The sequence below is a fragment of the Lepidochelys kempii genome, chromosome 3, assembly GCF_965140285.1.
Source record: "Lepidochelys kempii isolate rLepKem1 chromosome 3, rLepKem1.hap1, whole genome shotgun sequence".
NCBI classification, from domain to species: Eukaryota; Metazoa; Chordata; order Testudines; family Cheloniidae; genus Lepidochelys; species Lepidochelys kempii.
In genome coordinates, this window is record NC_136382.1 from 176617617 (window position 1) to 176639916 (window position 22300).

At 42.5% G+C, this 22300-nt stretch overlaps 1 protein-coding gene across 3 annotated transcripts in view; it reads right to left on the reverse strand.

Annotated features, from left to right (window-relative positions):
* The window catches only part of PIGF (phosphatidylinositol glycan anchor biosynthesis class F), a 45543-nt gene that overhangs the window by 6567 nt on the left and 16676 nt on the right, over positions 1–22300 (reverse strand). For 2 of the 3 annotated variants that reach the window (XM_073339124.2, XM_073339125.1), the window contains exon 5: positions 14710–14818. In XM_073339124.2, coding sequence (XP_073195225.1) covers positions 14710–14818 — 109 coding nt within the window. Of the gene's footprint in view, positions 1–3358; positions 3467–14709; positions 14819–22300 lie in introns of all 3 variants that reach the window. The other variant, XR_012158268.2, reaches the window with a different exon arrangement.

A 22300-nucleotide genomic window follows, 5' to 3' on the forward strand; every position in this document is an offset into this window, starting at 1 on the left:
AGACTGTCACTTTCAAAATCCTATCTGTCAGCATATGTCTAGGCTTAGGCCTAGTCTACACGATGAAGTTATGTTGACTCAGCTGTTTTGCTCAGAGGTGTGAAAAATCTGCACCCCTGAGTGACACAGTTAAGCCAACCTAGCTGCTGCCTCTCAGGGAAGGTGGATTATGTACACCTCCCGTCAGCATAGGTAACATCTACGCTGTAGTGTTTCAAGTATAGACAAGCCATTTAAATACTACAGCTGTGCCGCTGTAGTGCTTCAGTAAAGACACTCCACTACAGTGACGGGAAGGGCTCTCCTGTCACTAAAGTTAATCTATCTCCCCAAAAATCAGTAGCTATGTCAACAATGGGGGTTAAGTTGGCATAGTTACGTCTCTCAGAGATGTGGATTTTTCACACCTCAGAGAGACAGCTGTGCGGGTGTATTTTTTTTTTTTTTTTTTTTTTTTTTTTTCAGTGTAAACCAGCCCTCAGTGAAGTATGGGTTGCTGGGAATACTAGTTGTATGGCATTTAAAACATGCCTATGGTGTTGGTCTGTAGCCACACCATCCTGTGCTGGAACTGATGGGTCTCTCAAGCTCTTCAGCATGGAGGTGGCTCAGTAAGCTCTCCAACCAACACATAGGTGTGGCAAGGAGTCATGCTGGTGCTTGAAGTGGAACTCTTCCCTTTGAATCAGTATTGAATCTATGGTGTCAGAGGGCACTGTGCTCCTCTAGATGCCATCTTTCAAGTGAAACATAAAACAGAGGACCTACCATCTATGGTGTCCTTCCAATAACGAATAACTTGAAATGCAGCAAATTTTGAAAGAAAGTTAAAAGTAGCTTTGGGTACGAAATCTTTCTCCTGCCAATTTTTGTTGTTTATAATCCCATTTTCCTATTTTTAATGTTTTCTCTGCCTCACTCCTGTTGCTGTATAAGACCACATAAACTGACTATACCTAAAGTGCTGTCAAAGACACAGTAAATAAACAGAAAAAATATTGAAGTAATTTTGTCTCTAGGTTTAAGTATTACTTGTAACAGGTACGAAAAAATCCAGACACCAGTGAGATTTTGAAGCTGACTGTATTCTTTTAAAGATCTCACAGCACTTTTTGTTAGACTAGAGATGTTAACCCAATGTCTGGGCAAATTCCAACTGCAATAATTATTTTGCCTACCTAAATTCTACCTGTTCCAACAGTCTGCACTATCCATCACCATACTTCACTCTTGTGCAGAGCTGCTTTGTCTAACAGCTATCACATTCCATCTCAGTGCTGATATTGCCACAGTAGGTAAAAAAGTTTCCCCTACCTATTGCAGGAGGGTTTTGTGAAACTCACAGTAATTAACTAGTTTCAGAGTAGCAGCCATTAGTCTGTATCTGCAAAAAGAAAAGGAGGACTTGTGGCACCTTAGAGTCTAACACATTTATTTGAGCATAAGCTTTCGTGAGCTACAGCTCACTTCATCGGATGCATCCGATGAAGTGAGCTGTAGCTCACGAAAGCTTATGCTCAAATAAATGTGTTCGTCTCTAAGGTGCCACAAGTCCTCCTTTTTTTAGTAATTAACTAGTGTTTGTAACGCACCTTGAAATCCTGGGATGGAAAGAATTGTGTGCATCCTGAAACTGTCAAACTGTAGAAAAGGAAGTTCTTTCCTATTGGCTAGAGCTATCACTGTATTACCATCTTGTATCATGGGGCTAGAGGCAGCTAGATTTTTGCATACACAATTCTTTGAATCTTTTCAAAAACTAGGGTAGCTTTACTTAAGGAATACAATTCTCAGAAAAACACTGCACCATATAAATCTTAATTAAGTTAAAAAAAATATTGTGACATATGTCTACCAGAATAGTAGAATAAGTGTTTAACTTGTGTGCTGAAAGATTTATCTTGGGGAATCATATTGCAGATACCTTTGGATTTTACAGAAATGAAATTTACAAAATAAAGACATGATGTGCAATCCTTACATCTATGGAAATTTTGCCTCAGTTAGGACTGCAAGATTGGGCCCTATTCCCATCAAACATTGTAAGCCTATAATCCTGCTATTTACACACTTACAAGAAGATACATTTATTTGAAAATATTGGAAACGCACCAAATCACATAAGAATTTGGTTAAAGTTCATATTTCTGATTAACAGAGGGTCTAATGGAAATACACTTAATCATTAGGATTCCAATTGTGATTTTCCACCATATATATTGTCTCTAGGAGGAGTGCTTTACATTAATTAATTATTTTTTATTTCCATTTTGAAAAATTGTTCAGACAGTAAAAGAATGTTGACATTATTTTTAAAACTATATTTTGTTCCTTAGTGAAACTGATGATTAATTGCTTATAATATAATGTATGCTTTAAAAAATGCATTTTCATGTATTTTTTCAGATATAGACAGGCCCACTAGTCTGCATATCCCCTTGTATGCAATACTTTTTCAAAATTTAAATCTGAAAAATAAAATGGTGATTTTTGGAGACACTTGTATATATTTTTTTTATTTAAAAATCTTGGTATTGCTGTCTAGATGACATAAGTGGTGCATGGAAAGGAGGTAATTTGTTTATCTAAGATCAGTGATGTGTCCAGGTTTCTGGACTTTTTTTGAGAATACAGATCTTTCCTATTTGAATCTAGTGTGTGTAAAAGAGTTCATTATGGTGAAATACCAAAAAAAAAAAAAAAAATCCGATCTTGATATAACTGTTCAGTCACAAACTTCCTTTGTGACTTGAGGCAAATCACTTAGCTTTTCTATGCTTCAGTTCCCTATCTGTAAAATGGGGATACTTACGTCATAGGGGTGTTGTGAGGATAAATACACTAAAAAATTATGAAGGACTTTTGAGATCTACTGATGAAAAGCACTATAAGAAATATGCATTATTCTTTATTTATTTATTAAATCTTAACCACTGAATAGATAAGACATAAAAATAGTGGTACTACAAACTTCCTCCACACAGCTACTGGCAACATATCTGAAGGAAACCTCCTCTGGCCATTCATTCCTCAGCCTTTCTACTGAGATTGCTGATGAGGGTGCCAGTATTGATGTGGACACGTGTCCACAAAGAATTAGACTAACAACTCTCTTAAATAGTCACTGTAAAAATTACTTTTAAAGAAAGGATCTCAGGAGATGGAAGTGGTGTTTCAGTGGCAGCATAAGCATACCCATTCACATGACAGAGAGAAAACTAAGAGAGTACTCTACTCAAAGGAGTACACTGAAATCTTCTATTTAAACAATGCAAATGAAGAGAGAAGGAAAAAAGATGGCAGTAACTGCCCATTCATACTGACAACTTGACTTGGGGCCACTTCTGTAGGAAAATACCTGATGGGAACTTCAGGATTAGAGCTGGAGAGGGCTTATTCTCGCTCTCAAGTCCAGATGGTCGAGAAGAGGAACTTGGACTTGGTGAAGTATTTGCTAAATCCTGAGCTAATGGAAATACACATCTATCAATTATACAAAGCTTATTTTGGTATGTACATTTGCTTATGTTTAACAGCTCTAACTTCACTAGATATCATTTAATACTTATCCTAAATCAAGCAGTACATTTACAAACTTGCTGAACTTTAGAGTCACTAGCTGACTTGAGGTTACCTCATCCCAGGACTATCACAGAGCCAAAGGTCAGCACTTAAATTCCGCTTGCGATGCCTCTCCTCAACCATGATTAAATATGTTTTACTATTAATGTACAGTTTGGCTCTGCTTACAACAGCCATTAAAGAAAGAATGGTCCGAATCCTAATCTATGACCACAATTCTGTAAGCCATTTTATAAACATGGACAAGCCTTAGCTACACTAGCTAATGGAAATCTGTTAGCACCTTTTTGCAACAACCAAGTTTAAATGCAATTCACTGGAAAGGTACTAACAGTGTTTCAAATCTTGCTGTGGACAAGCCAAATAAGTAATGTTTCTGATAAATTTAGTTCATTCTTAGGGTTAAAGTGAGCAGAATTTATTGAATTTTTGTACAGTAACTCCTCACTTAAAGTCATCCCGGTTAATGTTGTTTCGTTGTTATGTTGCTGATCAATTAGGGAACACGCTCGTTTAAAGTTGCGCAATGCTCCCTTATAATGTTGTTTGGCAGCCGCCTGCTTTGTCCACTGCTTACAGAAAGAGCAGCCCTTTGCTGCTAGCTGGTGGGGGCTTGGAACCAGGGTGGACCGGCAGCCCCCCATCAGCTCCCCCCTTTTCTCTAAGTTCCCTGTGTAGCAGCCACCGCCCAGCAGGCTACCAATTGCAAGCAGTTCAGCTTTCCCTCCCCCCACTGCCATGTGCTGCTCCTGCCCTCTGCCTTGGAGCTGCTCTCCAGAGCTTCCTGCTTGCTGGGGGGAGGCTAATATCAGGGTGTCCCCCCCCCACCACCCACTTACCCTATCTCCACAGAGCAGTGGGGGGACACAACAGAGCTCAGGACGGAGGGAGCTTGCAGACAGCAGCTGCTGTCTCAACTTCCTGATCTAAAAAGGCAGTGTACTTAGAGTGGGGCCAGCATACTTAAAGGGTGCATCTCTCTCTCTCTCTCACACACACAGGGTGTGTGTCTCTGTCTGCCATGCTGTCTCCCTTCCCTCCATTCCTGCTGCCTTGTAGAGTGTGAGGCTACATTAACAACGAGTTAACCCTTGAGGGCTCAGCTGAGTTCTAGCTCATCATTTAGCAGTAAGGCATTCCCTGGGAAATATCCTACCCTCTAACTCCACCACCTCAACCAAGCTTCACAATCACCACTGCTGTGTACAGTATTAAATTGTTTGTTTAAAACTTATACTGTGTATACATACATATAATATAGTCTTTTGTCTGGTGAAAAAAATTTCCCTGGAACCTAACCCCCCCTATTTACATTAATTCTTTTGGGGAAATTGGATTCGCTTAACATCATTTCGCTTAAAGTAGCATTTTTCAGGAACACAACTACAACGTTAAGCGAGGAGTTACTGTATAAGGGTCACCGTATGGCAATTTTCACAGGAGTGTTTCACCACCAATAATTTCAAAGCAAATGAAGGTCACAGGTTTATATGTATGTTTGGATCTTTGGTTTTCTTTTTGATATAACTTACCCTAATGATAGCAATTTAATAAAGCTGAAGTACACAGTCTAGATGTGTGCATTAGTTGAGGAACAGGTTTTAAGCATCAACCTATTATTGAAAACAGATTATGATATTTAGTATGATATATCTTGATGAGAAAAATGATTTATTTAGCTGATTTAATTTTATTACCACTTATTTCATAGCTCATGTCACATTATAAATAGCCATCTCTACAGAAAATACTCTTTGCTGAAGACTGCATTTTTTAAACTATTTGTATGGGGAAAGAGGTTGTTTGCCCACATTTGTGGATTTCATAGCTTAACTTCCCTGACTTACATACAAAGGAAAGTTAACAGATTGATACTAGGGAATAGGCTGTAGCCCTGTGCTGTTGGCACACAATTCTGATAGATTTTCAAAGCATTGGTTTCCATCACCCGTATAAATTCAACCTTTGCACATCTGATTACTATACAGTTGCATCAGAAACTACTACAACATAGTTTAGAAGAGACCTACGTATTTTAACCACGGCCCTGAATTATGCTAAAGCCTCTAAGAAGTGTAAAGCCCATGCAAATCTTTACTCATAACAACAAGAATTTTAAATATAGCTAATCTCCTAAACTGAAGCAAAGGAGCTCCAATAGCACAGAAGTAATGAGCTCTGTGTTCACTGAGTCACAGCAGTAAAGTTCCAGATACACTGAAATTATCTTAGTAATTAAAGGAAGATTAGCACAGAAAGAAATGCAACAGTCTGATAAATTACAAGAAGTTGCCCTAATTCCAGCCACATTAGCCCTCATCCACTATCCAAAACAACCAACTCTTCCACTTTACCTAAAAAGCTTGAGAAGGGGGAAAAAAAAGATGACTTTTGCAATATGGCCTTGAAGGGCAACAAATAATGGCTCTGGTGAAGAATTAGGGAAGTACCAGATTTGAGGAGCATTCATTGTAAGACGCTTTGCTTCCAACCCCCTTCTGCTTAAACTATGGGGCTTTTCGCTTGAGTAACAGAGCTGGTATCAAACTGGGAAAGAGGTGATCCCCAACATCTTAAATTATACCTGGAAACAAACTGGAAGCTTGTGTTCTGCATGGAGAACAGGTGTAATATTGTTCAGAAAGTACTGAAAGAGAATCAGATGGAACTGAAAGATACACAGGTCATCTTCGTTAACAGACCACCGAACATTGTGTGAAAATCACTAGGTACCCCTTAATTGGCCTATTATATAGATTCTAGGCAAGGGTGGATTAGAATCCTGGAAATGAGGAGTCACCATGTTTGCTTTAACATTCAAAACCAGGTCTGCTGTATAGCAGTTCTTGTGCTATCATTTTAATGCTAATCATACTTTCACTATAAATCACTTACATCATTTCTGTGTAAATCTTTCTCAGAGTTAAAAGATGATGTCCAGGTTTGCTTTTTATACAAACCCAGTCCATTAACAAAGTTTAAGGTTTGGTAATAAGAAAGCCCAAAGTAAACTGTACAGGTAATGACTACATGAGCAGCTCATTAATGCTGTAAACATGTGGCAAGATACAAGTGAAAAGGCTGAGAGAATGTACAATAATTCTGGAAGTAGTGCTGCTTATGGTGTAGTCAGAGGCCCACTTCATTTATCTGCACAATTTAGTGAATAAAAGCAGAAATGTTGTAGGCTTACTTTGAGTGGTGACATTGCTTTTGGCTTGGGTCAACAAGTACAAGTAAAAGATTTCCACCTGCTGCATAAGTTAAACCAGGGGTGGGCAAACTTTTTGGCCCGAGAACCACATTGGGGTTGTGAAATGGTATGGAGGGCTGGGTAGGGAAGGCTGTGCCTCCCCAAACAGCCTGGCCCCTGCCCCCATCCACCCCCTCCCACTTCCCGCCCCTCTCAGAACCCCCCACCCATCCAACCCCACTGCTCTTTGTCCCCTGACCACCCCCTCCCCGGACCCGCTGCCCCAACCATTCCCTGGAACCCCACCCCCTATCTAAGCCCCCCTGCTCCTTGTCCCCTTACTGTCCCTGAACTATCCACACTCCTGCCCTGACAGGCCCCCTGGGGCCCCTGACCCATCCACTTGTCCCCTGACCACCCCCTCCCGGGACCCGCATCCCTAACTGCCCCCTCAGGACCCCACCCACTATCCAACTCCCCCTGCTCCCTGTCTCCCCCATCCGTCCCCCCTATCCAACCTCCCCTTCTCCCCATCTCCTGACCACCCCCCTCCCTGAACCTCCTCCCCATATGACTGCCCCCTGTCCCCTGACTGCCCCCGGGACCTCCTGCCCCTCACCATGCCGCTCAGAGTGGCAGGACAGGATTGTTAGAAAGTCTGGGAGGTGGATGGGCACAAGCCACACTGCCCATGCGGCAGCATACCTGCAGGGGAGGGAGGACAGCGGGGGAGGGGCCGGAGGCAAGACTCCCCAGCCGGGAGCTCAGGGGCCGGGCAGGACGGTCCCGCGGTCCGTAGTTTACCCACCGCTGAGTTAGACTCTGTCACCCTGAGCCTCAGCCTATTCTGAAGGGCAGTTCTGACAGAAATATCTGGTTGTCTTCTCATTCCATTCTGGAAGGATCATCATTTCACACATTTCCCATCACCAGTATTACAGGAATACTCAAGCTTTAAACAACTGGAGAGCTACTTCACCACTGCAGTTATGAAGACGCAACAGACTGTCCTGGCAGTGTGGTATGATGTTGCATCAGGATTGTGTCAATATGTGAAACATTGCATCAAGGTGATTTAACATTGGCGTTCCAATACAACAGCACAATCCTATGTCAATGCCTCTTTTCTTCCCATCCCTGTCCCCTCAAGATAGAGAGTGAAGTGTCTATCCTCCTTCATAGCTACAAGGAAAGGAGATCTTATCACTTTCCCTCGCTTCCCACGTGACCAGTGGCAGCACTGGGAATACTCCTGTACGGAATGCTCTTACTGTTGGTGCCCAGGACCCAGGAATGTCTATCAGACCTGAAGATTCCATGAGGGCCTTGAAGAACCATATATAGCTCAAAACCTGAGCAGTAGATCTCAATGTTCTATTGCAGAGGTTCTCAAATTGGGGGGCAGAGAATGTATTCGGGGAGGAGGGGATGAAAAGCTTTAATAGGGGGAAAAAACAAAAACTTACGGCACACATTTTACCCATAGCACTGAATAACTATCAAAGCTGATTGCTCCAGCCATACCAGGTCCTCAGATGGCACTGTGTATTTGACTCTAGATGGTGCTGTGTATATTGATTGATTTCTGTTAAGTCTGCATAGCATTATACAAAGTCGTTGCCATTTGTACATTAATCCATTTGCTACGATGTGGTGTGCACATTTAATTGTAAGAATCAACCACAATCACAGTTTTACTTTTGCTCTTATTGCAAAGGATTGTTAGCACTGTTTGAATCAATGCCTCACTGTTTTTAATATTTAGAGTTGCTTGTTTTTACTGGTATATGTACTTGTGTGGCGGGGGGGGGGAATAAACTACTACAGACACAAAGAAGGGGGGCGCGATCAAATAAGTTTGAGAACCACTGCTCTATTGGGTGGGAGGAAGGAAAAGACCAATGTTAATGCTGTTCCTTGAATCAGGTCTCTGGGAATGCTAACAGAATCCAACTCCAATACATCACCTCCATGGGACATCTCAGCTTGACCAGACTTTTGTGGTGTTTGGGGGCAATGTTTCCATTACAAACACCACAAAAGTGTGGCCAGAATATCTTTTTCCATCTCTTATAATTTGGTGACAAGGTGTGATAAATATAAAGGGAAGGGTAAACGCCTTTAAAATCCCTCCTGGCCAGAGGAAAAACCCTTTCACCTGTAAAGGGTTAAGAAGCTAGGATAACCTCGCTGGCACCTGACCAAAATGACCAATGAGGAGACAAGATACTTTCAAAAGCTGGAGCAGGGGGAGAAACAAAGGCTGTCTGCGTGTGTGATGCTTTTCCTGGGAACAGAACAGGAATGGAGTCTTAGAACTTAGTAAGTAATCTAGCTAGATATGCGTTAGATTCTGTTTGTTTAACTGGCTGAGAAAATAAGCTGTGCTGAATGGAATGGATATTCCTGTTTTTGTGTCTTTTTGTAACTTAAGGTTTTGCCTAGAGGGATTCTCTATGTTTTGAATGTAATTACCCTGTAAGGTACTGACCATCCTGATTTTACAGAGGTGATTCTTTTACCTTTTCTTCTATTAAAATTCTTCTTTTACGAACCTGATTGTTTTTTTCATTGTTCTTAAGATCCAAGGGTTTGGGTCCGTGTTCACCTATGTAAATTGGTGAGGATTTTTATCAAGCCTTCCCCATGAAAGGGCGTGTAGGGTTTGGGGAGGATTTTGGGGGAAAAGACATTTCCAAGCAGGCTCTTTCCAGGTTATATATCTGTTAGATTCTTGGTAGTGGCAGCAATAAAGTCCAAGGGAAAAAGGAAAATAGTTTGTACCTTGGGGAAGTTTTAACCTAAGCTGGTAAAAATAAGCTTAGGAGGTTTTCATGCAGGTCCCCACATCTGTACCCTAGAGTTCAGAGTGGGGAAGGAACCTTGACACCAGGTATTTTTGAAATCCCTGTTCACAGAAGTATATAATCTCTCAATTGATATGGACAGGTTTCAGAGTAACAGCTTTGTTAGTCTGTATTCGCAAAAAGAAAAGAAGTACTTGTGGCACCTTAGAGACTAACCAATTTATTTGAGCATAAGCTTTCGTGAGCTACAGCTCACTTCATCGGATGCAATTGATATTGTCAAGTTCTGCAAGTCAAGCCCAAGTTAATAAAAAACAGCCTATAAAGACTGGTTTCTACCCCATGGATAGTATCATTTTTGTGTTTGACGACATTTACTCAGATAAATGCAAATATACAAGCTGTTTTGCATTAAAAAGACTTCTTTCACTTTCCCCTATAAAGTGGGCCATAAAGAACATTAGCATTTAAAAATGTTGTCCCCCACAAGCAGTCTCCTATCTATGGCCTACAGGATTGATAAACTGTCTGCTCTATGGTTACTCCATAAGCTCCCCAGAAAGAGAGGATTAAAAGGGATACTCAAGTACTTTAAGTCCAAAATTTTGGTGAGATTTTCACCCCTGCTCAAGCTGCCATATGCTGGGCCAGAGTGACAAAGGAGCTCTGAAAACCCTAGATACGGCCGAGAATTCCCCTGGCACAGGAACTGAAGAAGACAGCCTCAGGTTGTCTTTTGTGGACCCCCTCCCAAGCTCCAATATAAGGCACATACCAGAGATGAGGGTGGGAGGTGAGCATCAGGGACAGGGAGGTGTGCAGCCACAGTGCATAGTGCAGCAGAGGTTCTGGACAATACTGCTGCCCAAAGACATCAAGTGACAAGCTACTATAACTTAGATAACTGCAGATATTCAGTGTCACAGTTTCAGGATAATTGCACCTGTAGCCCCCGACTTCCTGTGGTCCATTCCAGGAGTGCCCAGTCAGGTCTCAGATCTCCAGTCATCAGCTGTCTCTTGTGACAGGGGCAGGGAGGAGGGGAGGACAAGACTGCAGGGCTCCCTGCTTACACTGTGATATCCCTGCCAAGCCAGTCTGCCTAAAGGCCAGCACCTATGCTTGGCTTTCTCTCTCTGAGGGCTATGAACAGTGCATTACTAGCAGTTACAAGTTACCACACAGTTCTTTCCAAGCAAGCATATTTATTCTTAAGGTAAATGCATTAGAGAAAACATAAAAAACAAACAGATTTAAACAAAAACTAAACATACCAGAATCACTTGTCATACTTATGGGGCCTTAGTAGGCCAATGTCTTTCCAACCCTTCCAAGGGTTGGGGCTCCCAGGGACAGAAAGACCTGTCTGTTTACCGTATCAGAAAGAAGGCCCTTAGTTTAAATGCAGCCTTTTTATATCAAAAGACCTTTCTTTGTCTGTTAGTCTCTGGAAAACCCAGTTTGAACAAGTATTTGCAAGCCTCCCAAGGGATGGTACCTCTCTAGAGGTATTTACAACATGAGTGATTCACTTTAATCACCCCACGCTGGTTTTAGTTCCTGCAGGAGCTAAAAGCAACCATTATCCCCCTCCCCTGAGCTGCATACAATTCCTGGCCCACAGTAATACACAGATCATTTATAACCTTAATACAATATGTTCTCTGAAAGATGCAGCATGCAGTCGCAATATCTGTCACACTCAGCACTTCTGAATAGCTGGCAACGCCTGTTTAAATGCCTGAATATACATTCAGAAACCCAACTTTAGCCACTCATGTTTGAAAATTCTGACCCAAGTCTATATTAGCCACACACACAAAAAGTTGCCAGGATACTGCCAAACTTGGGTCTCCCACATGTCAACATTTGGAGCTGTATAATCAAGGATTACATTTATTTACATTATCTGTCTTATCTAATGAATATGTGTGTCTTGTTCATCAGAATCTATCCATTTTTTATATCTCAGCTCACACTATTGGTATATAAGATAGACATATTGCACAACTTATGGGAAGTTGTGTACATAATTTATTAATGAAGTCTTCAGGACATACATTATCTAATATAAGGTCTCTATTCTGACCTAGATCTTGTGCAATACTGTATTAATAAAGTATTTTTCAAGTATACAACAACTTTCATCCCATAGACCAAAGTACATTGTTAGGGTCAGATTCTCTGTTGCACTTCACCTTGCAAACTTGGTTATACCAGTGCAAAGTGGATGTAAATTGTTACCATGCTGATTTGGTAGCAATATACACTCTTTGCATGGGTGTAAACAACATAAAGATATGGGAAATGCAAAAATCTGTCCCTATACATACAACACGCAAACACAGTGAAATGCAGTTTTCTCTGGGGTGGAGAGCTGTATCCACATAGACTGGTGCACACTGTGACAAATATGGCAATTTCCTGCAATATCTTTGGGACAGCTAACTGAATTAAGTTTAAATAGCTTTGGAAGTCCATAGTATTATAAATGCCAAGTTTTTATAGTTTTGTGGGATTGTATGTAACTTCTGTAGAAGGGAGACATGGCCAATGTAAACAAACCCTGGGAAGTGTTATGAATTTCAAAAGACTATTTTAAACAATGTGCTAGACAAGAACAACTTTTGGGACAAAAAGTTGAACAGCATTTCCCAGGAAATCTCTAGGAAAATGTGCATGCTAATGTACCTCCTCCAGTAATGCAAGAACTAAGCCTTTTGAAGCTTTGCCCTGAGGAGGGGACATTTGTCTGCTGATCATCTGTTATATGAGAACAAGCTCAAAGGCCCAAACTGCATAAGGGAAAGAATGAATGATTCACAGAGGTGCTTATTCTGAGCTAACAGCTGCTATGAACTCATAACCACAGAAAAACGCCTTGGTGGAGTTTGAAGGATTGATCACATGCCAGAACCCTTGCTAGAGTTGGGGGTGATCTCTGGTAAGTTTAGCAGCCTGCCTGTAGGTTCTTTTATTGTTTTCAATATGTTTTCTCTGTAATGCTTTCACCTTAAGAGTAAATGTGCTTGCTTAGAAAGGATTATGAGGTAACTTTCAGCTGTGGGCAATTATGCTGCTCATAGCCTCTATGAGAAAGCAAAGCAGGCCTGATTAGGCAGTCTGTCTTGCTGGGAAACTCATAGTGTAGGCAGGGAACTATGTAGCCTGGAAAAACCCTGGTCAGGAGGATGAGACACACATGGGTTTCTAGGCTGGGGTGCATTCTGACCTATGGCATAAGAACATAAGAACGGCCATACTGGGTCAGACGAAAGGTCCATCCAGCCCAATATCCTGTCTACTGACAGTGGCCAATGCTAAGTGCCCCAGAGGGAGTGAACCTAACAGGTAATGATCTAGTGATCTCCCTCCTGTCATCCATCTCCACCCTCTGACAAACAGAGGCTAGGGACACCATTCCTTACCCATCCTGGCTAATAGCCATTAATGGAGTTAACCTCCATGAATTTGTCCAGTTCTCTTTGAAACCCTGTTATAGTCCTAGCCTTCACAACCTCCTCAGGCAAGGAGTTCCACAGGTTGACTGTGCACTGAGGGAAGAAGAACTTCCTTTTATTTGTTTTAAACCTGCTACCTATTAATTTCATTTGGTGGCCCCTAGTTCTTATATTATGGGAACAAGTACATAACTTTTTCTTATTCACTTTCTCCACACCACTCATGATTTTATGTACCTCTATCATGGCACAGGGACATGACTTTTAGAAAATGACAGGGGAATTTAATTAATGTCAAAGCAGGGAAAGCAAAATCTCCATACTTACTCCTGCAAAGTGCCAAGCATTCTCAAAATCCACTAAAGTCAGCAGGAGATGAGGATGCCCTGCACAAGGCACACTTTACAGGATTGAGCCCATTGATTTTAAGGTCTCATAAAAGAAACCACATAAATGATACACTAAATGATACTACCAAGCACCTACCCTCAAGAGGCGGGAACGGTGAAACATGCTCCAATGTTTAAAATATGTAGTTGCAGGGAGTCAAGTCAAACTTTATTCTTAAACTACTAAACCACTCATCTGCTATTCTGATTTCTTAGCATATTTAAAAAAGAAAAGGAGTATTTGTATGTAATTATACTGATCGAAAGAAAGGCTTCTGACACAAAGGTAACCTGCTCAGCTGCTTCTGGAAAAAACCCTCTAATAGGAGTATAAATCACCATGCTTTATGAGGATGAGAGAGACTTGAGTGCTGGGCTGCCCTACTGGCTTCTGGAAGAGGCGGCGTCTGAACTCCATCTGACTAGTAGCATTATAGGGTTGGCAAATACTGATGGATTTAGTGTAAACGGTTAGCACCTCACTAGGATGGAAAGCAGTAGTGGTTTCTTTCTAATTACACCAACAGCTATTACTAAGAATTATCTCAGAACATTTACATATTTAGGTAACAGCAGGAGAGATCATTTCTGCATGGCAATTAAAGTCAAAATGGGATAGTGCAGACTGCCGAATTTACAGATTTTTCTGCAGTGCCAGCTTCCCATTTTTTACTGTGCAACAAAGTAGCTGCTACTTGCCAGTGGTTCCTTTGAAATCGTAAGGTAAATTTTCAGCAGAGGTATTTGGCCACCCAAACTCCACAAATCAATATTAAGCCAATAGCAATTTTAAATGCATTTCGTTAAGTGCTTTAATGGAAGGTGCAGGGAAGCTGAAACACTTGGAAAGCATCTTTCTTCCTCTCCCCATAAACAATAAAAGCAGTGCTTTCTATCCACAAACTGAATGCGGATACACTCCCTGCCATGTGTCATGTTGCTCTTCTCTTCCTGCTTGTGTAACTCCTCAATATCAAACTCTGAATATTAGCTTTCAGTGTGATTTTCTTCAAGAATCTACTGATAGTGTCAGCACATGAACACAGAGACACACACAAAACACTTCAAAACCGACTGAAAGAGGTAGTAAAAACACTGCATGTTGGATACTGGAAAAGAGATATTTATTATACAGTTCTTAAATGGGATTTGGCTACATTACATTAGCAGCTTCATGCTAGCACCTCTAATATACTTTTATTGTCTCCCTCCTTTTTGTTCAGTTCTCACACTGCAACAAACGAATGTGAATACACTTACAAGGTATGAAGACTAACCTGCCAAGGCCGATCCCAATCCAGAGGAATAGGAAATGCTCCAAGCCATGCTCCCACTATGCTACACATCGTGGTAATCTGTAGACTGTTATCCCAGATGGACATAGCTCTGGAAGATTAGCACATATTACAAGATTTTAACAGCACAAAAGTAATCCTTTCAGAGCTTTAGACCGACTGATCTGATCTCTGCCATGCTCTGCAAGTCAAACAGCAGATATAAAATGTCAATTGTATTTTTTTTAATATATAATTTACAGATTTATTGGGTGGGGGGTGGTTATATGGGTATATGTCTACTACACCTCGCTCATAGCAGCAACCTTTCCCCCACCCCTGCATTTTCCATTGTTTTCGAGGAGGTTTGTTAGTAAGGAGCATATATCACTTTCCCCGCCTTAACCACACACCATACATAGAGGGGCGGAATGTAATATCTCCATACCACTTCCAGCCCCTGACAACATGAGAGTTACATTTCAGGCACCAAATCTGGGGTCCAGCACGCAAAATTAGCTTGTATGCTGTATTTAAAAATATAAAAACTGCTATAATGTTATGACTAACAATTCTACTAATGCTACTGCATACATTCAACTCCAATTCCTATGGAAATATGACAGACAAAAACATTCAACCCCCTAGCAGATTTTACTGAACACTGCACCTTTTAGTCTTCAGATGGAGGCATAACATGATGAAATATAGAAGTTATTTAAAAAAACGTTATGGACCTAAAGCAAGTTTTATTTTTGCCAAAGGATACTTAATTACTCCTTGTGGCAATAACAAAAAGGTTACTCGGATTTTTGCCTTCAGACTGGAGAATATCATTATAGGTAGGCTGAAGATGTGGCACAGAGATCTGCATTAGGTTTTGGCTAGGATTCAGATTTTGGATTTGAAGCTGATGGAGCTGAAAATCCTGTGAACTGTTATTGAGATATTTCCACTATCTTGAGTCAAATCCAAATCAGAACTGTGGTAGACCCTAGACCAGCTGATGCTACGGTACGCACAATGTTCTCTGCTATGGTGCATCCCCAGTTGTGTTTAACACTGTGTTAGTTCCCACAACTCCCCAGGGTTCCAATAGGATGTACTTTCCCAGTACACATAGATCTAAGAGTCTCCTTAGCAGCCTCATATACTTCAGCCTTTTATTAAAATATCAAAGATAGATACCTCCTCTGCAGTTGTCATCACTGAAATTAGGAAAGGCCAGTTGCATTTGAAAGCTGTGATGAAAAAGCCACAAGGTGACAAAAATTAATGTTATTTTAACTTTTTGAGCCTGTGACCCTTAGGGTTAGCCATGACCAGCTGACACAATGTTAAACACAACAGTCCCTGTATGCACTGTTTCACACCACGTTAATTAACATGATTCCTCAGGGTTGTAGTCTAACATGATATAATTTCCCAGAGTAGAAAATCTGTTAGGGAGATTATTTTTAACCCAAACTGAGACAAGAGAAGAAAGAAGTGGGGCAGATTTTGTGTGGAGTCTATAAGAGAATACACAAGGGACTTTTCACAACAGTCAGCAATTTTTTTCCCTTTATAAGTGTAGGTCTTTCTAGCACGCAACTTCCAATCAGAATGGAGGATTCAGGCTACTGCCATTGTACCACATCAATGGGCATGCTAATAGGGAGGGGAAATCCATTTAGCCAGTTCTGCCTCCAGTTACAATAGCCTCAACAACTGGTCTCTCACAGGTTTAAGGTAAGAACTAGATGGAGGTATTTCTAGGCAAAGGATATTTTCTATCATAGAATCACAGAAGTGTAGGACTGGAAGGGAGCTCAGCAGGTTATTTAGTCCAGCCCTCTGCCTTCAGGTCAGGAGTAAGTAATAACTAGACCAGGGGTGGGCAAACTTTTTGGCCTGAGGGCCATACCAGGGTTCCGAAAGGAATGTGCTACTTACGGTGTACTACTTACGGCTGCCAGTCCCGGTGCTCTGAGCGGCATGGTACGGGAGCGGGGGGGTTGGATAAGGGGCAGGGGATCCTGGGGGACAGTCAGGGAACAGTTGGATAACCGTGGGAGTCCTAGGGGGCCTGTCCGGGGGCGGGGGTATGGATAGGGGTAGGGGCAGTCAGGGGACAGGGAGCATTGGATAGGGGGTGGGGTCCCGGGGGGGGGGGCAGTTACAGGCAGGGGGGTCCCGGGAGGGGGCAATCAGGGGACAAGGAGCAGGGGGAGTTGGATGGGTCAGGGGTTCTGAGGGGGGCAGTCGGTGGTGGGAAGTGGGCGGATAGGGGGCAGGGGCCAGGCTGTTTGGGAAGGCACAGCCTTCCCTACCCAGGTGTAGTGTATTAAATTGCTCCCCATAGGAACGTGCTACTTACTGTGTACTACTTACAGCTGCCAGTCCTGGTGGTCCATAAGTAGCACATTCCTACGGGGAGCAATTTAATACACTGCACCTGGCGGCTCTTGCAGCTTCGCCGCCCAGAGCGCTGGCAGCATGGTGAGCGGAGGCTGCGCGGGTGGGGCCAGGGTCTAGTCTCCCCGGCCGGAAGCTGAAGGGCCGGGCAGGACGGTCCCGCAGGCCGGATGTGGCCTGTGGGCCATAGTTTGCCCACCTCTGAACTTGACCATTCCTGACAGGTGTTTGTCTAACCTGTTCTTAAAAACCTCCAGTGATGGAAATTCCACAACCTGCTGACCCTAGGCAATTTGTTCAAGCGCTTAATTACCCTGACAGTTAGGAAGCTTTTCCTAATGTCCAACGTAAACCTCACTTGCTGCAATTTAAGCCCATTGCTTTTAGTCCTATCCTCAGAAGTTAAGGAAAACAAATTTTCACTGGCCTCCTTGTAACAATCTTTTATGTACTTGCAAACTGTTACCATGTCTCCCCTCAGTCTTCTCTCCTCCAGACTAAACAAACACAATTTTTTCAATCTTTCCTCATAGGTCATGTTTTCAAGACCTTTAATCATTATGGTTGCGCTCCTCTGGACTTCCTCCAATTTGTCCATGAAATGTGACACCCATAACTGAATGCAATACTCCAATTAAAGACTTATCTGTGTAGAGAGGAGTGAAAGAATTACTTCGCGTACCTGGCTTACTTACAATACTGCTGCTAATACATCCCAGAACAATGTTTCCTTTTTTAACAACAGCGTTACACTGTTGACTCATATTTAATTTGAGATCCCCTATAATCCCCAGATCCCTTTCCGAAGTACTCCTTCCTAGGCAGTCATTTCCCATTTTGAATGTGTGCAGTGACTGTTCCTTCCTAAGTGTAGTACTTTGCATTTGTCTTTATGAAATTTCAGCCTATTTATTTCAGACCATTTCTCCAGTTTGTCCAGATCATTTTGAATTTTAATCCTATCCTTGCAAAGCACCTGCAACCCTCTTCCAGCTTGGTATCATCCGCAAACTTTATAAGTGTACTCTCTATGCCAGTGGTCCCCAAACTTTTCAGGGTCGCACCCCCCACTTATCCCTGTCCATGCCCGCCCTAGCTGGGGCCATGAACAGGGAAACAGCTTGTGGGGAGGCAAGGACTGGGTAAGGAGGGCCCAGGCTGGAGCCACAGCTGGGGGCAGGAACAGAGCCCCGACCAGGGGCCAAGGCTGGCAGCCAGGGCCCTAGAGCCAGAAACCGGGGCCACGGCCCAGAGCAGAACTGGGTGGCACTCCTTCCCTGTTCCCCCCAGGGTGGAGGGTGGTGCATGGCTGGCCTAGGCCTTGGCTGCACCCCCCAAACATCCCTCCACACCCCCCTAGGAGGGCACATCCCACAATTCGGGGACCTCTGCTCTAAGCCATTATGTAAATCATTGATGAAGATATTGAGCAGAAAATGACGCAGAATCAATCCCTGCGGGACTCCACTTGATATGCCTTTCCAACTAATAATTACTCCTGGGAACAGTTTTCCAATCAGTTATGCACCCATTTTAAAGCAGCTCCACCTAGGTTATATTTCCTTAGGCTATGTCTACACTACGGCCTGTCAGCAAAAATGTATGTTGCTCAGGGGTGTGAATATTTCACCCCCGAAGGACATAAGTTACACATATGTGCACAGCCAATCACAGTGGTGTTTTCTGTATGCCGGCAGGAGAGTTCACTCCCGCCAGCACTGAGCATCTTCACCTGATGCGCTGCAGGAATGCAGCTGTATTGGTACAGCTGCACCACTGTACATATAGACATGGCCTTAATTTGTTTATGAGATCATGCAAGACAGTATCAAATGCCTTACTAAAGTCAAGATATACCACATCTACCACTTCCCCCCATCCACAAGGCTTGTTAGTCTATTCAAGAACGCTATTAGGTTGGACTGACAAGATTTGCTCTTGACAAATCCATGTTGATTGTTACTTATCACATTATCTTCTAGGTGTTTGCAAATTGATGGCTTGATTATTTGCTCCATTATCTTTCCCGGTATTGATGTTAAGATGACTAGTCTCTAATTCCCCAGGTTGTCCTTATTCCCCTTTTTTTATAGATTGGCACTATATTTGCCCTCTTCCAGTCCTCTGTAATCTCTTCCATTTTCCATGACTTTTCGAAGATGATCACTAATGGCTCATATCTCCTCTGTCAGCTCCAAGGATGTATTTCATCAGGCCCTGCCAACTTGAAAACATCTAACTTGTCTAATTTTTAATTTGTTCTTCCCCTATTTTAGCCTCAATTCCTACCTGATTTTCACTGGAATTCACTATGTTAGACGTTCAATCGCTACAAACCTTTCTGGTGAAAACAAACAAAAAAAGCATTTAGCACGTCTGCCATTTCCACATTTTCTGTGTTGTCTTTCTTCCCTCATTGAGTAATGGGCCTGCCCTGTCTTTGGTATCCCCCTTGCTTCTAATGTATTTGTAGAACGTTTTCTTGTTACCTTTTATGTCTCTAGATAGTTTAATCTCATTTTATGCCTTAGCCTCTCTAATTTTGTCCCTACATACTTGTGTTGGGTATTTTTTATTTTCATCCTTCGTAATTTTATCTAGTTTCCACTTTGTGTAGGATTCTTTTTTGAGTTTCAGATAATTGAAGATCCCCTGGTTAAGCCAGGGTGGCCTCTTGCCATAATTCCTAACTTTCCTATGCAGAGTGATAGTTTGCTCTTGTGCCCTTAATGTCTCTTGGAAAAAATGCCAACTCTCTTGAACTGTTTTTCCCCTTAGGCTTGGCTTCCAATGGGATCTTGCCTACCAACTCCCTAAGTTTGCTCAAGTCTGCCTTCTTGAAATCAATTGTCTTTATTCTGCTGTTTTCCCTCCCACCATTCCTTAGAATCACAAATTCTATCATTTCATGATCACTTTTACCCAAGCTGCCTTCCACTTTCAAATTCTCAATCAGTTCCTTCCTATTTGTCCAAATCAAATCTAGAACAGCCTCTCCCCTAGTTGCTTTCTCCACCTTCTGAAATAAAAAATTGTCTCCAATGCACTCCAAGAACTTGTTGGATAATATGTGCCTTGCTGTATTATTTTTCTCAACAGATGTCTGGGTAGTTGAAGTGTCAATGCTGCTAACGTATGCATGTACATGGGTTGTGCTGAAACCATCAGTGTTCAAGCAATCTAGAACTGCATAAGGGATTCCAGAGCATAGATCTGATATTGAATCTCAAAAACTCCATGCTAACAAGGGCTCCAACAAACGTCCATGTTAGGACACTGCTTTTGTTAAGTAACACTTTGGAGCATTAAGATCAGTGAAAAGATCATCACACATTAAGGAAGCAAATTTCTGAAGAGACAGTATCACACCTATTAATGCAATATGTCTTGCCGCATCTGAAGATCCATTATGTAGCTTATATGTGACATCATGTCTGGGAGAGGAATAGCCAGAACCACAGGCAGGTGTTTGTAGGAGCTGACAGCAGAGTCAGCTGCAAATGAGGAGTTGTCTGGTTCCCTTTTGGCACTGGCAGAAGATGATGCCTTTGTGGAGATGACTAGGAAAATAGGCTGTGTTTGAAAACTTGCTAGCCAACTAATTTTTTAAACATGACTTTGCACCTAATGTAGACACAGTTTAACACCTTGACAAATGTGTTCGCTGGTCACGGTTGATCCGAAGGGGAAAACATGATCCGTTTTCCTTGTTTACACGTACCCTCTGACAAGTCATGTTGAACATCACTGGTTGGGTTACTTGCTCAAGGAAGAAACCTCACCACAATCTGGTAACAGTCACCTTAGGTCTAGCAGGACACTTTATACAGGAGTGGATATAAAGCTATACAATCTCCTCTGTAGGACTTGCATGATTGTAGGTAGCGCTGGGGCAGAGTTCTGACATCCAGTATGGGGTCTTACCTGGGTTCCTTTGAAACCAAAGCTTCTGAGGCTTTCCAGGCTGGCTTCATGGCAATCTTAACAGACCAATTGGAGAAGGCCAGGGAGACATTGAGGAGTACACTCTAGGACCCAGTGGCACACAGTTACATTTGTGATTATTTATCATGTGCTGGCCAGTCATAGTCCCTTCTGGGGCATAAAGCACAGTAGGCATGTCAATAGATGGTGCACCAATGCCAATAACCAGCATGAAAAGGGACACGGAAGTGTCCACAAGTGCTCCAGTAACGCACTATTGCCCAAGGACCCTGTCCAGAGATATATGTCACTCTGGAGAATGCACGGCAAGTGAGCCAAAAGCCCTAGGTATGCTGATGATGCAAATGGCCCTCCCTAAGGTGCTCCGGAGGGAGTAGATGAAAGAGGCAAAAATCCCCAAGGTGTGTTGACAATGCCACTGAATGTCCATAAATTGTTTAAGAGAAGAGAAGATGAAGGGCACATATAAGCCCCACAAGCATAAACATCAGGAACATCCCCAAACTCTACCAGCTAATCGATTAAAAAATGCTGGGTTTTGGTTGCTATTTGTTCATTTTTTTACGGTATACACCAGTGAGACAAAAGGATGGATTTAATCAGCCGTTGTGGTCCCATATAAGCTCCTTCATCAACCAGAGAATGGAACTGATCACCAGAGGCAACTTAAGTACCTCAGTAGGCAGCATGCCCCTCTGGGTAGCACAGCTTAGACTTTTTACTTTAGGCAGGTCCCACCACTCCTGTGCTCTGGCACACCCTCTGTTGTATTTCTATCTGTTAAGATGGATATCTTTGAAGAATCTCTCATATTCCACTGCAATTTTCCTTTAGCATTCTGCAGTTCTCATCTGCCATACAAATTTCCTAATGACTGCACCACAACTAAGATGGGGAAGAGTTGGTCTGGGGCTTACCTGGGAAGGACAGCTCTGCTTTATAGCGTGTGTGTTTGGGGAAGGAGGTCAGAAACTGCTGTAAAAAAATGTGCTTGGTGGTCAGCTTTGCAGCAATGTCTCACTCCCCCTCCCCCCAGAAACGTGAGGTCCGAAGGGCATAAAGGTACGAAATCTGGGTGGGGCAAGCCTCTTTGTTCCACACAGCGAATAAGCCAGCACCCACCCTCCCTCCCTCCCTCCCCTAGTGAAGGCGAATGGCATGCTGGGTTAGGACCTGTTGTGGGCATTATGCTAGCCGCTCCTTTTAAAGGAATTTTTCCCCCCCATCACCAGAATTGGCTTCGGTGGAGTGA